This window comes from Scardinius erythrophthalmus (assembly GCF_964197995.2).
Source record: "Scardinius erythrophthalmus genome assembly, chromosome: 15".
In the NCBI taxonomy this organism is placed as follows: domain Eukaryota; kingdom Metazoa; phylum Chordata; class Actinopteri; order Cypriniformes; family Leuciscidae; genus Scardinius; species Scardinius erythrophthalmus.
This window is the reverse complement of record NC_138235.1, coordinates 39,079,697-39,095,088: the sequence shown is the minus strand read 5'-3', so window position 1 is coordinate 39,095,088 and position 15,392 is coordinate 39,079,697. Positions and strand designations below refer to the sequence as shown.

Genomic DNA, 15,392 nt, shown 5'->3' with positions numbered 1-15,392 from the left:
CAGCAGACCAATCATCTGTGAATTTTCCGGTGAGAGTGGAAGAGCAGCCAACATGCCATACTAGAAGTGGTAGAGAAACGGCCAACTAAATATAATGATTATGTTGTGGACATGTGAAAAAAAAAAGAGAAACAGAAAAAGGAAACAGTATTCGGTAACAAAAGACACAAAGTATTCTCAAAGTAATCTTTTTGGACTATTGATGTTTACTGTGAATGTTTAGAAGTAAATATGTGGTATGGTGTTTGATTAGTTAAATTAGTTAAATGTTTAATTAAAGTTACTGTTTTATAGATTTGAATATTTACATGGGGAGATTTGAGTGAACCAGTCTGAGGCCCCATCCACACTAGGCTACTGCGTTTTAGTTTAGAAACGGAGAATTAAAATGAATACAATCTCCGTCCACACCAGCGTTTTAGCTGCGTATTAAGCCGCCTTTCCACTGCACACGACATTCGCATTCGATTGTCGCATTTCACCCCCTGGTGTCAGTTGCACGGAACTTTAAAATTGGTCGTGAAGCAACCGTTACCCTCGGCTATTCACGATGGTAAAATGAATGATTTTAATGAATGTAATGCATGCATGAATATATCCACACAAAACAAATGACCCTCAATACATCTAATATAAAAAATAGTCGATTTTATAGAGCTAATCAATATAAATATTGATTTAATGATAAAAATATTTTTTCAGCCATAATTATTAATAACCGTCATTTTGCAGGAATAGCGTTTACATTTAAAGTATTAAAATATTGGTAATTCTAGCTTTGCGCTCCTAGTTTTGATTAGAATACATCACATCCGGTCGACCGGTCGCATACGGTCGCATACGGTCTAGTCGCAGAAGTTCAGATATTTCAACGCATCCAAAGCTCAAATCGGATCCAAAATTTCCGCATACGCATATGATCGGAACTCCCCACAGCTCCCGTACGACTCTCCATTGGAAATGAATGACTTCCAGTCCGACGGCTGTCGTTTGTCGTGTGCAGTGGAAAGGCAGCTTTAGAATTGATCTCCGACTGAAAACGTGGATCACGTGACCATTCACCAACACTGGGCATGCGCGTGCCATTGTAAACCTAGAGACTTTCAAACATAGACTGTAAAAAAATGCTTTCAAACATCAAAATGTCATTTATTAATATATATTGGTGTCAAAATTACTTATAAACATCTTTTCCTATTCTATTTTGCCTGGTAATGCTTCCAACACGCTTACGTGTCGCATGAAAAATAGGCGTTGGTTCCATTTCTAGCATGCACGCGTTCCTGAGATGCGGCAGTTTCTTAAGGCCTATTTATACTTCTGCGTCAAACTCACGCCGTAGCTACGTCGTAGGCTGTGTGTAGCGTGCATACCCTTCGGCGTACCCTGACGTGCACCTCTCCAAAAATGTAACAATGCGTCAACTCTCCGCGGACACAAGCGCTGGGATTGGTCTGCTAGAACCCCTCCCTCGGGTTTCACACGCTCCCTCTGCATGCGCGTCAACGCGGACAACGACGCAGAAGTATAAATGAAAACCAACGCGTTGCCTACAGCGTAGAGGCTACGGCGTGAGTTTGACGCAGAAGTATAATGAGGCCTTTACTGTAAGAAACTGTTCCAGCGGGTGAAGTTTACTGGTACTGAATATTACCTGTGTATAGGCTACTCCATGACTGATGACACCCAATCATAGAGCTGAGCGTGAGCCTCTGCGTCATCGTTTCTAAAGTCCTCCGTTTTGACCCGTCTTCACTAAAACGCCCTCCGGAGATTCAAAACGCAAAACGGGGTCGGCAGCATTTCTAAACTTCTCCGTTTTAGGTCTTCGTTTTTGCCGTTTTAGTCTGGACGGGAGGTGCAAATGTAGCAAAAGGTCTCTGTGTTTCTTGAATGAGAGTTCAGTAAAGAAAGGATGCACAGTGCTCAGAGTTTTTGGTCTCAAGGTGTGTTATTAAATATAGTGATAAGACACAATTAAACATAAAATGACACTAGAACACAACAGGGTCTCTCTCTGTCTCTGCTCGTTCTTATGTGCGCCCTGTCCACTGATCTAAATAATAAGTTGTTACGACAACTTATTTGTTCCCTAGTTTTAATAAATCATGGACACGTTTAATTAATTCCATCCCTCATTTTGATTTAACGAATTACAACGTGGCCACAATATAGTAAAACAAGGAAACAAATTAATAAAACGTGCTGAGGTATTAATTTGTGGCCACAAAACAATATTCACCTGAATATTCACCAATTCACAAAAATATAGGTCTTTAGCATTCACTATTTAATTAATAGTATCAAATTGTTTTTCTTAGATAGCTCTTCAGTGAAGTCCGACTAGTGTTCTCGCACAGCTTTTCATCCTTTTGCAAATAAATGTTAAAATTGCTAATAAGTTTTTTTAGCGCAATTTTCCAACAGACAAAATTGCGATTGTTAACTCATGATTTCTGTTCTGTCTGTGCGCACCAATCTTGCACTTCTATCTCCTCCTCAACCAGACCACCTAGAGACTTCGGGTTTTCGGCATTATGTTAAGGAAGGTCTAATCTCGGGAACGCACAAAAAAAAAAAAAAAAAAAAAAAAAAAAAAAACATAAAAAGATTTACTATCTCTTAGTGTTGTGATCCCATGACGTCAGAAAATTGCGCTAAAACACTCACTGAGTTTTTATTACTTGGAAAACCAATATGGCGGTGCGGTGGCTTCACTGTTTATGACATCATGAGCTATCCAGTCATTCCATAGAGCTGGTAAGTCCCGCCCATCCGTAAAACCCCAAGTGGACCTCTAGGTTGAAAAATCGTCAATGCAAGTGAATGGAAGAAAATAATTATTTTCTGGTCCCGTTTGAATTGTGCCATGAACTGAACATATGTTGTCTGTGAATTTTTTATATAACTTTTCATGTTACGAGTTTGACAGTATATGGTATGATTCTTCGGCTAGCAGTTGTGGAAAAGACATAACGAGAAAGACTACATGTCGCCTATGTGACGTCACCCCATAAAGTTGACTTACCCGTGGTTTTCACCAACCTCAACGATTTTGTCCTCTCCCTGAAAGAAGGCGGTGAAGTGCACCAAAGACACAGTCATGTTTAGCGGGATCCGTGAGCTAGAGCCGTGTGCGAGTGGTGGTGACGTTTCAAACGCGTCGAAAGCAGCGAAGAGTTGTAGTCTAGAGCCCTGCATTTCAGCCCGAGCCCGACGGGCCCCCGACTTTTTTACGCCCCTAGGGCCGGGCTTCGGGCCAATTTTCACGTCATAGTTCACATGCGGGCCGGGCCTCGGGCCTTTTTTGGGTTATCCTTCTTTTTATATTTTTAGACATTAATTAAAAAAATATGAGAAGTTGACGTCGACGATAGAAGAACAAACATAGAAAGACATTTAATAACCTCATAACTTTCATAATCTTATAATTACACTGACATATGATTGACATGACAGTCTCACGCACGCAAGCACGCGCACACACAGAAGGTCCGTCAGCGCAACCAACGATTCACCTCACTTGCAAATAATACAGAATATTAAGAGAAAAATCGCAGAGTGATAGAAGAGAGGACTGGGTTAAAATCTCCCACTGTGGATGCTATTCTTTTTCTCCACGATGCTCTGTAAGAGACTGTTCTAACTTTTCGTTTGATTGGACTTTATTTTCGTTTAACTGTTGGAAACTACTGGAAAAAAGAATGGCCATGTTCTGTGGTGCATTTTTGAGGTAAGATAACCTGCAAGTTTGTTTTTGATTTTTTTAATTTAATTTGCTCTATTGCTCATTTCGTTTGCGAGTGCTGTTGCGAGCAGCCTGAGCCTGCCTCAGTATTTCAAAAAAAAATTACTCACTGTGGTTTAATAAATAAACATTAAACTAACTGTCTGTGTGATATGCTTGAAGTGTTTTATATCTATGGATTTTATTGTAGCCAAGTAAAGTATTAGGGTTGATTTGAGAGGCTAAATTGATCAAACATGTTTTACTCGCTGTTGGCTCGGCTGATTGGTCGTAATTTTTAGCGCAATTTTCCACCGGACAAAATTGCGATTGTTAACTCATGATTTCTGTTCTGTCTGTGCGCACCAATCTTGCACTTCTATCTACTCCTCAACCAGACCACCTAGAGACTTCGGGTTTTCGGCATTATGTTAAGGAAGGTCTAATCTCGGGAACCCACAAAAAAAATCCAGGAAAAGATTTACTATCTCTTAAGGGCCTTACACACCGGGACGAATATCGGCGCGCGTTATTCGCCAGCGTTTTTCAGCGTGTTTTTTGTGTTCACACCCAAGCGATTTTCGCTGACGATGAGCCGAGTGAACATGCAAATTCATTGCCTGACATTAGATGGCGTGATTGTCAAACGTTCGTGGGAAAAAGTTACAAGCATGTACATGAAAGACAATTAAGTAAAATGAAACTCACCATCAAGGCCCATTTGCTCTGCAATACCACTCCATAACAGTTCTCTTTTATCAAGATTTGTGTAGTCGCGTTTGTCATATAGTTCTTTATGTTCCGACACCAACGAGGCCAGCAGCTCTACATTCATCTTGCCTTGCATCTTCCTCGTCTTATTTCTTCCCAGCAGTGTAGACGCTATCTTCTTCGCCTGTATGTGTGCTCGGCAAGACCGTTTTGTGTTTGAGCGCCCCCAAGTTGTGTTTTACTGTAACTTCAGAAGCTCCAGACACGTGAGCAAAAGCGCCAATCTCATTGGTCGGATAGTTTTTGACGCGGCGCGTCAAACCAAAAAAACGAACCCCAGGCGTTTTTTTTAAAATGACGCTTTTACGCGTGGCGTTTTTCGCGTCGGTGTGCACACTCACATTGGCGCCCTTTGTTTAGTCACGAGGCGTTAAACGTCGGCGAATATCGCGCGCGAAATTCGTCCCGGTGTGAACAGGCCTTTAGTGTTGTGATCCCATGACATCAGAAAATTGCGCTAAAACACTCACTGAGTTTTTATTACTTTTTTTTTTTTTTAAATGCTCCAAACATTTGTCTAAATTAACTTAATAAAGAAATGAAAAGAAAAGAAACATAACTAACAAAACTGACATATTTTAATGGCTGCAAATAGGGCAGGCTGCCGCTGTAAAAAAAAAAAAAAAAAAAAAAAAAAACGGGCTCGGGTCGGACTCGGGCTGATAATTCTGATGAGCTGTCGGACGCCTGTCGGGCTAGGGCCTGAGCGTCTCGGGCCAGGGCCGGGCTCGGGCCTAGATTTGAGGCCCGTGCAGGGCTCTATTGTAGTCCACAAAGTGCTCTCACACAAAGTCTAACCGTATCAAACTTCTACCCGCTAAATTGTAGCATTCTTTACACGAAAAGTTATATAAAAAATTCACAGACAACATATGTTCACATTCATGGCAAAATTCAAACGGAACCAGAAAATAATTATTTTCTCCCATTCACTTGCATTGACGCTTTTCAACCTAGAGGTCCAGTGGGGTTAGCGGAAGGGGCGGGACTTACCAGCTCTATATAGATCAGTGGCTTAGCGGTTTGCATCTCTTACAGTTTAAACGAACAGGACTGTGCAACAAACAGAAGCTCCTCTTCTATTATATAGAAATCCTCAGACATTTCTCTTCAAAATGGCTAATTTGCGACTGGTGTTTTGTTTTGCTCTTTCCTCTGCGCTTCTGCGTTCGTCATTACACTGTGCGTCGGGTCAGTGATTATAGTTTATAAAGTTTTAAATATGGGTATTTTTCTTACACAAACACATCAGTTAGCTTTAGAAGGCCTTTATTAACCCCCAGAGCAATGTCGAGTATTTCTATCACTGATGGATGCACTTTTATGGGCTTCAAATTTTCACCCGCCATTTACTGCCATTATAAAGCTTGGTGTCACGATCTAAGCCTGTGATCATGTCTTGTGTGAGGACTTTTGTGTTATTTCCTGTCTTGTGCCATGTTTTGTAGTTTTTCATGTTGATTACTCTCTCCAGGTGTATCTTGTTAGTTCCCTTGGTTACCCTCCTGTGTTCCCATGACAATCAACCACACACCCATGTACCTCATTACTAGCCTGTGTGTAAATTGCCCTTGTGTTTCTCTTGTGGTTTGTCAGGCATTATGTAACAATGAGGCAGGATGAAGCGGAGAGAGAATCCACATGCAAGCACTACTTTAGTAACAATACAAACAGGTAATACAGGGCAAACAAAGAAACTCAGGACAGGAACATGGTACAGCAAACAACGACTGACAAATCACATGAGAAACACAAGGGCAATTTATACACAGGCTAATGAGGTACAAGTGGTGTGGTTGATTGTGAATGGAAACGATCAAAACATTAACATAACAGAAACTCTTTCACATGTCAAACATAACTGAACATTAAACATTAACTGATGTTTCCCTTCACTCAAAAACACATACAATAACACTTAATTTCAATATTTACTCTCCATTTCCAGCCATATGCAAAGCATGCTGGGAACTAACAATGGTGTCTCTAAATAAAACTGAAAAATTGAACTAATTATCTAAAAATAAATAGGTAGCCTTCTTTCCTTAATTTTATCAGCTTAATCGGTTCCTCAATTCAAGCCTCAAAACTGCTTAAGTTTCCTTGAAAAATTAGGAAAATGTATCTCTTGGTTTTATTAGTGAAATGTTCTCATGCCACTGATGCTGCCAGTAGAGAGAAACTCACTGTTAACCTGAAACTATTGCTATGAATAATTCATCATTATATTGTCATCTGTGTCCACAGGGTTGAAGTTTGTGCAGAAGTTTGCAGGTATAGTGTGACTGACACTATTTTCTTCAACACACTTACAATACTGTGTTAATCTATATTATATACTGTACACATGAAAATGTTTGTCCTGAAGTTGATTGATAATGTCTGTTCTCTCTCAGTGGATGTGACTCTGGATCCTGATACAGCGAGTCCATATCTCATCCTGTCTGATGATGGAAAACAAGTCAGTCATGGAGACAAAAAGCAGGATGTCCCAGAAAACCCAAAGAGATTTAAAAATGGTTCTTGTGTTCTGGCAAAGCAGGGATTCAGTTCAGGGAGATTTTACTATGAGGTGCAGGTGAAGGGAAAGACTCAGTGGAATTTAGGAGTGGCCAGAGAATCCATTAACAGGAAGGGGACGATCACACGGAGACCAGAGGATGGATTCTGGACTGTGACTCTGAAGAACGATAATGAATATGAAACTTGTGAACGTTCACCTGTCTCTTTATCTCTGAGAGTGAAACCTGAGAAGGTTGGTGTGTTTGTGGATTATGAGGAGGGTCTGGTCTCTTTTTATGACGTGGAGTCCAGATCTCATATCCACTCTTTCACTGGTCAGACTTTCACTGGTCAGACTGTCACTGGTCAGACTGTCACTGGTCAGACTGTCGCTGAGAAACTCTATCCATTTTTCAGACCAGGGTTTAATGATAAAGGTAAAAACTCAAACCCACTGATCATCACACCTGTCTCAACTTTAATGGATTAGAAAATGTAATGAAAACCAAAAAAAGTTTTTGCACTAAACCACAATCAAGTAGATTTTACCAGAACACTTTATAATAATACAGTAATAAAGCACTCAAGTCATTTACAAACTATTAGTTTATAGTTAATTTAGGGCTGGGAATCGATTAAAAAAAATTAACTAATTAATTGCACAATTTGCTGTAATTAATTGCAATTAATTGCATTTCCTCCAAGCTTGTAATCATCAATAATTAAACTTAGAATCACCGGAAAAAAAGGAACAGAAAATAGCCCTATATTAAAATAATATTAAACATCAATATATCAATGTATTATTCTTTTTCAATAATCAATCAACAATCAATTTAAGATTTTTTTTCCCAATTTTTTTAACTAATTATAAAAATAAACTATAGTCCTAAAAAAGCTATTATTACCAGAGCATGTATGATTATCATTTACTCTCCCTCAAGTTGTTCCAAACCTTTATATCTTTCTTTCTTCTGCTGAACACAAAAGAAGATATTTTGAAGAAAGTCGGTAACCAAACGACTGATGGACCCCATTGATTCCATAGTAGGAAAAAAAATACTATGGAAGTCAATGGGGACCAGCAACTGTTTAATTACCAACCTTCTTTAAAATATCTTGTTTTGTGTTTAGCAGAAGAAAGGAAATCATACAGGTTTGGAACAACTTGAGGGAGAGTAAATGACAGAATTTTCATTTTTGGGTGAACTATCCCTTTAACATTGTTGCCCAGCAATATCCTACTATAGACGGTTTCATCGGACGCACGCGCGTTGCCAGGGTTACGCGTTGGCCCGAAGTTAACTTCCGGTCTGTGTTTGTTTATCGGTAATAATAGACATTCTCTGGTAATAATTATGGCGCCGACTACGAACGCAATTAAAATGAAGGTGATGAGTAGACTGAAGTTGGGCTCAGGTTGTTGTGCTGTGGGATGCAACCTGACCTCTGGAACAAATACATTATCGAAAATAAAAATGTTTCGGTTTCCTAAAAACGAAGGGAGACGGCGAGCTTGGATCACCGCTGTGCGAAGAGAGGCTTGGCAACCAGGCAAGAATTCAAGGATCTGTAGCACTCACTTCGTTACAGGTAAGAAACTCATGATAAGCAACAGATAATAGCTAGCTGACCAGTAACAAGCCTGCAATGGTTATGTGTTTAACTAAATTGATTACTACACACGTAGCTGTAACATTGTATACATTAATTTTACACAGTAACGTTAGCTCAATGTTAGTTGATACGCTTTAGCTATGATTTAAACTAGTGTTATGATACCTGATATCCATCAAGCATAAAAGCCACAATGTTTTTCCATCAATGCTATACAAATAACCTACATTATTTAACTAACAGTCACCTTTGGCTTGTTCTCTGGGGACATAACAAATACAATAATGCATAGCTCTTCTGATGAAGCTTTAAATTAAGTATTATATGGACTTTTACTACATTTTCACTGACGAATTTACTACATTATCACTGATATGTTTTATCTGTAAAGCTGGTTTAAAACAGTGTGCATTGTGAAATAAATTTGACTTTGATCTAATTTCAATGTACTAGTAGGCTACTAATATTTTTTTTAATCAATACGTTTTAGTCAATATCATAGAAATGCACATGAAACCAGAAAAGTTATGGATTATGCAAAGCATGTATGTATTATGCTAGCAAGGTGCAATACTGTCAACACAAACTGTGTCTGTCTTTATTTTAGGTGCGCCATCAGTGGACCCATGCCATCCAGATCATGTTCCATCAATTTTCGCTCATAAAAACACCATTGATGGTTCACAGAAGTTGGAGCGATACCAGAGGAGACAGAGGAGACCATCTGTGGTTGAGTCTATGGATTCACCTTCCTTAGAGGTCACCCATGCTGACCCTGAAGAAGGATGCACTGCTGTGGGTACAGATCTGTCAATGGCAGACATTGACCAGCTACAAAATGAAAACACTGAATTAAAAAGAAAAATGGCTTTACTGGAGAAGAAACTGGAATCTCAAGAAAAACGACTACAAGATCATATGTTTGGCAGTCCGTCTGATTTTATTTTAAATGATGACAAGCACACTCATTTTTACACTGGTCTACCATCTGCTTCTGTGTTTTTCACCCTCCTCACTTACCTGACAACAACATGGAACGCATCATCAACCATACTTACCCTTCCCGAGCAGTTTCTTGTGGTCCTGATGAAGCTTCGTCTAGGCTTAACTCATCAAGACCTCGCTTTTCGCTTCAGAGTGAGTTGTGGAACTGTCTCAAACATCTTTCATGAATGGCTCGATGTGATGGCTAAAGAGTTACAATGCCTTGTCCGGTGGCCATCCAGGAAAGACATCAGAAGAAATCTCCCCACCCTCTTCAAGACTACAGGTTTCCAACAAGTTAGATGTATAATAGACTGTACTGAAGTGTTCATTGAGAGGCCAACTAGTTTGCAAACACGGGCAGTCACATACTCCCACTACAAATCACATAATACTGTGAAGTTCCTTGTTGGTATTAGTCCAACAGGAGCTTTTACATTTTTATCAAAAGTCTGGGGTGGCCGTGCTAGTGACAAGGTTATAACAAAAAATTCAGGGTTAATTGACCTTCTTGAACAAGGAGACCATGTAATGGCTGATCGAGGCTTCAATTTTCCCGAATATTTTGCCACCAAATGTGTTCGTCTTCATGTACCAGCATCTACAAAGGGAAGAAAACAATTGACAGGATTAGAGGTGACACACTCTAGAAAAATGTCCCGAGTGAGAATCCACGTGGAAAGGGCCATAGGAAAACTGAAGTCATTCAGAATTCTGCGGAACACCCTGCCAGTCAGTATGGTCAAACGGAGAAATGATAACAGTCTTTGCACAATAGATAAAATATTAATTGTTTGTGCAGCACTTTCAAATCTGGGGAAACCACTTGTACCAAAATAAAGCAGGACTTAACCACAACTTAAAGGGATAGTTCACCTAAAGACCCTCATGTCGTTCCAAACCTGCAAGACCTTTGTTCATCTTCGGAACACAAATTAAGCTATTTTTAATTACTTAGGCTGTCAATGGAGGAACAGAAAGCTCTCGGATTTCATCAAAAATATCTTCATTTGTGTTCTGAAGATGAACGAAGGTCTTACAGGTTTGGAACGAAATGAGGTAGAGAAATGAATGACAGAATTTTCATTTTTGGATGAACAAACCCTTTAATTTGATACTTTTACCTACAGGATTACATTTTTTTATTATTAAATATATTAAAATACCAAACACATGCATTGCATTATCATATTTGTAGTGTTGAACTTGTATCACAATGTTTCAAATGGATTGTAACTATAAAATGAAATGATATATTCACTACCAACTATTGATTAACTGACTTATTGATTAACTGATTTATTGACTGATGAATAAAGTACTATAGACTACAATTTCCGTTTTTAATGTATTTATGTATTTGATGTAAAAAGTGAAAAAGGGCAGGAACAACCTATGCTTTAAGGAAAAAAAAACCCTCTTTTTCTTGTAAAAACTGATTTCAAATCAGCACTATTGAGCTGCTTTTGAGACAATTTTCATGTAGCTGTCACTCAACTGCAGTCTTCCCTCTACAAATTCATCCACAACTTTTGGCAGCATGTGTTTGAAGTAAAAGCTACGTAGCCTTTGCATATATGTGGAGACAAAAGCATTGTCATGAGGCACATCAAGTTCCAGGTGCTGTGCTGGGGTCCAAATAACCAGACAGGATGTTTTCAGCCCGAGACAGTGCATCCCTAACTGTATCTGCCTGTAGTAACCTCTGGGGCCTTTAGGGTTCACAACGTACTGCCCACCCTCCACTCTGATGTCTTGGTTTGTGCCAGTGAGTGCATCATTAAGGGATGAGCAAGCACTGAGTGTGATAGGGCATTTTACCTCTAGCAGCTTGTCATCAATGATACCATCAGGGCTTGCTGCAAGCCATGGGTCTCCTGCACACACCACCAACCCTTTGTCCACCACTATGCAGCCCCTCTCCCTAATCTGATCCTTAGCAAGACCCTCGCTTTCCTTCCCATACCTTGTGGCCACATTCCCCTGGAACTTTGGGTAGAGGTGTTCAGTGAGAAACTTAGCTGGGTCAGTTGTCTCACGCTGAGGCACCTTGCTGGCTGTGCTTGCTGTTATGCGTAGCTTGCGCGCATCATGCCAGAGTGGTTCTATGCTCTGTTTTCTAGTGTTTCTCTCTAGTTCCACCACTTGATCTGGGTTCAGTTTAATGAAGGCATCATAAAATGCTGTGCACTTTGGACAGCTCAGAGCACTATCATGCTCACTGTGGGGCTGAGCTAAGCTGCTGAACACGTTGAGTTCCTCTCCCTGAGCATCCTGTTCTCCCTGACTGCTGGTGAAATCCTGACTACCTGACTCGGAGGCTGTGTCTGTCTCACTGCTGTCACACATGACGGAAAAGAGAGCACAGCCTGGCACAACTTCCTAAAATAAATGGTGAAAAGATCTTACCTACACTGCCATATATATATATATATATATATATATATATATATATATATATATATATATATATATATATATATATAGTACTGAATCTTTTACATTAGACTAGCTGATTTGTTAGAGATATATGAACTATAACTTACTTTCAGGGCTTTAAAAAGCTTTTTTGGTGACCCATCTGGATTTAGTGGGGGAAGGCAGAGGGGAGCTTGTAGCTTGATCTTCTTGCCAGGTTTCAAGAAATCACACTGAGCTACTGGTTGTGGATCAGCCTGAAAGGATATTTGAAATGTACATTATACATAAATATACAGTACAGGTCAAAAGTTTGGACACATTACTATTTTTAATGTTTTTGAAAGAAGTTTCTTCTGCTCATCAAGCCTGCATTTATTTGATCAAAAGTACAGAAAAAAAATGTAATATTGTGATAAAGTATTACAATTTAAAATAATTGGTTTTCAATTTATTATACTTTAAATGATCATTTATTTCTCTGATGCAAAGCTGAATTTTCAGGATCATTACTCCAGTCAATCACATGATCCTTTAGAAATCATTCTTATATGATGAATCATTATCAAAGTTGGAAACAGTTCTGCTGCTTAATATTTTTTCATAACCTGTAATACTTTTTTTTCTGTATTTTTTATCAAATAAGTGCAGGCTTGACGAGCAGAAGAAACTTCTTTCAAAAACATTAAAAATAGTAATGTGTCCAAACTTTTGGCCTGTACTGTACATGATAATACAAATAATTAAGGAAAATTGTTGTACAAAATACCACCAATTGTACACTGATATTTGAAATAGGATAACAGGAATTAGTATACTAGGATATGGTTATTAAATATAATAATTGTTAAAATGCTCCCCTTTTTAGTCACCCGTGACCAAACACTTGGTTTTGAAGTGACAGATGGGCCACTCTGGAGTCCATCCTGAACACACTGCTCCGCAGCAACCAAAATTGTACCCACATGGCTACACACCTCTCCATTGCTGTATAGATACAGATAGACTTTTTATCAACGGGATAAATGCAAGTATTGAAAAAGTGTACCTAAATGCTATTGTAAAATGTAATGTTAGCTAGCCAGCCATACTTACCCTGCCATGCAGTTGCAATGCCCACTCTGGATTTCGCCGGACTTCTTCGCAATGATCCAGGCGGAGTAGCTCTTTGAAAGCGTCTGACCCGCCTCGATTTCCCCGTAAACGACACAGGTATTTCCATCCGCGTGTGTTAGAATTTTTTTTACTTTTCCGGAATGAAAATAGTTATAGGCATCCAAGCTGCGATATGCCTTGAACGCCTCCCTGGTGTACACACATTCCTTCTCGACTAAGTATTCAAAAATATTTACCTGACTGACCTCCGGTAAATCAGACAGGTCTGTAGAAAATAATGTTTGCCTCAAAATTTTGTTGAACGGATCTGGTAGTGTAACGTTGTCACATTTAAGTTTGGCCAAGTAACGGCTCTTTTCTTCTATTGGTAGTCCCAAATAATACTGGCTAGACATACTTGCTAATGTAATTTGCTTGTTACTTTCTACAGATGAACTCTGTTGTTATTGATTCTACCGGAAGTTAAGTTTGGGCCACAAAAGCGCGCATGCGCAGTAACGTTTGTTTATGTTGTTGCCGTTGAAACCGTCTATACCAGCTCAGCAAACAGAAGTCTAAAGAGAAATTTCACCTTATTTGAGCGGACTTTGCTTTTCCAGTGCTCGGTACATGATTGAAGCGTTTGGGCCGTGAACGACAGAGCAGAACGCGCAGCGCAAACACGGAGTCGAACATTGAGCAGAGAGCGCAGCCGCCTACACCTATGGCCGACACACACACACACACACACACACACACACACACACACACACACACACACACACACAGACAGACAGACACGCAGACACACGGAACGGAGAGTGCGGCGGCGCACACGGAGCGGAAAAGACCCGCTCATGAAAGCTGCGCGAGAATGAAACCCGATGCACATATTTTCGGCTTTTCAATAGCAGCCGCAACAGGAAATCATTAAAACGAGGCAAAAAAAAAAAAAAAAGTGCTGCGTTAAATGCGTTATTTTTTTTTAACGCGTTAAACATTTCAAATGAATCGCACAGATTAACGCGTTAATTCCCCCAGCCCTAAGTTAATTAATAGTTTATAAACTGTAGTTAACCAAATATATAAAAATAATGAGATCTTCATTCATTGTCACTGTAATTAACAAAGTGTTATTGTTTAATTAGCTCATATATAAAGAGTTAGATTGTGCTTTCTTAACAACGTATTAACCATAAATAGTTCTCACTGTAGATTGTGGGTTAGGTCAAAATGTGTACAAGTGCAAAAAACAAAACAAAAACTGTATATTCAGGGCTTTAAAAATCAATCACTGACAAAACATCAACTATAATCAAATATTTGTGAGACATAAATTTGTGTGATTTGTGTAAAAAATATATTTCATCACGGCTACATTTGAATGGGCTATTTATTACGAATCTATATATTTCTAATCAACACAATGATTTGTTTGCTTTTCAAATATACTATGAATTTGACACATGATTTAATATTATATATGGTTAAATTGTACATAATATGCTACACTTACTGTGTTTCAACATGTTATTTTGTAAGGAAATCTCTGAAGCCATTTTCTCTCTATCCTCTCCAGCTGTAAACATTGAATATCTTGTGAAATATTGATTATCTTGGTTTATATTGTAATAACTGCATCATCTGAATAAAGAGAAATGTTCAATTCTATAACTGATATTGAGTATAATCTAATCAGATTGCTAATTATTAAGCAAATACACATTGGAGAACAATGCATATCTGCTCACATAAACATTACAACAGACAGACAGGATATAATCAAAACATGGAGGATCTTTACTGTTGAATTACATTAATTGTGAATGAAAATACTGAATTATTATTCAATGTAAATGATCCTTAAATCTAGTACATATTCTTCAAGAGAAGCGAGAGCATTAGAAGGCTTCACAATGACAGTTTTTACCACAATATCAGCAAATTTCATCTTTTACATCCATCATGTCTAAACTGACCACAGAAATTGTCAAAAATCAATTCTATTGTGGCAAATGTAAAGCAAAAAGAAATGGAAGGGAACTAGACAGAAAGAAACAGAAGTATTTGTTTTTACATGTTTAAAGTCAATTCTGTCATGTTTATATGATCAAATATAGTAGATAATACAGTATAACTGCTTGTCAAGACCAAGAAACATCATTATTAGTGTCATTTCCCCCATAAGAGACTAATCCAGATTCACTGAATTCAGAGTTACTGAACTGAATCTGTTCAATAGCAGATTCTGCATGATATTGTGAGTCAATCTCGGTCA

General features: G+C 38.8%; 1 protein-coding gene and 1 long non-coding RNA gene across 2 annotated transcripts; one reads left to right on the top strand and one right to left on the bottom strand.

Annotated features, from left to right (window-relative positions):
* Positions 1–8,277: 8,277 nt before the first annotated feature.
* Positions 8,278–11,908, top strand: LOC308703391 (uncharacterized protein). Its single transcript, XM_081386833.1, has 2 exons — positions 8,278–8,593; positions 9,225–11,908. Exons 1-2 carry the CDS (start codon positions 8,359–8,361, stop codon positions 10,439–10,441), a joined length of 1,452 nt encoding a protein of 483 aa, XP_081242959.1. The 5' UTR covers positions 8,278–8,358; the 3' UTR covers positions 10,442–11,908.
* On the bottom strand, positions 9,542–14,032 carry LOC308703406. The gene is made up of 3 exons (XR_014031713.1): positions 13,115–14,032; positions 12,148–13,006; positions 9,542–10,202 (listed from the first exon to the last, which is right to left on the bottom strand). It is a non-coding gene; the product is annotated as an uncharacterized lncRNA (long non-coding RNA).
* Positions 14,033–15,392: the final 1,360 nt, after the last annotated feature.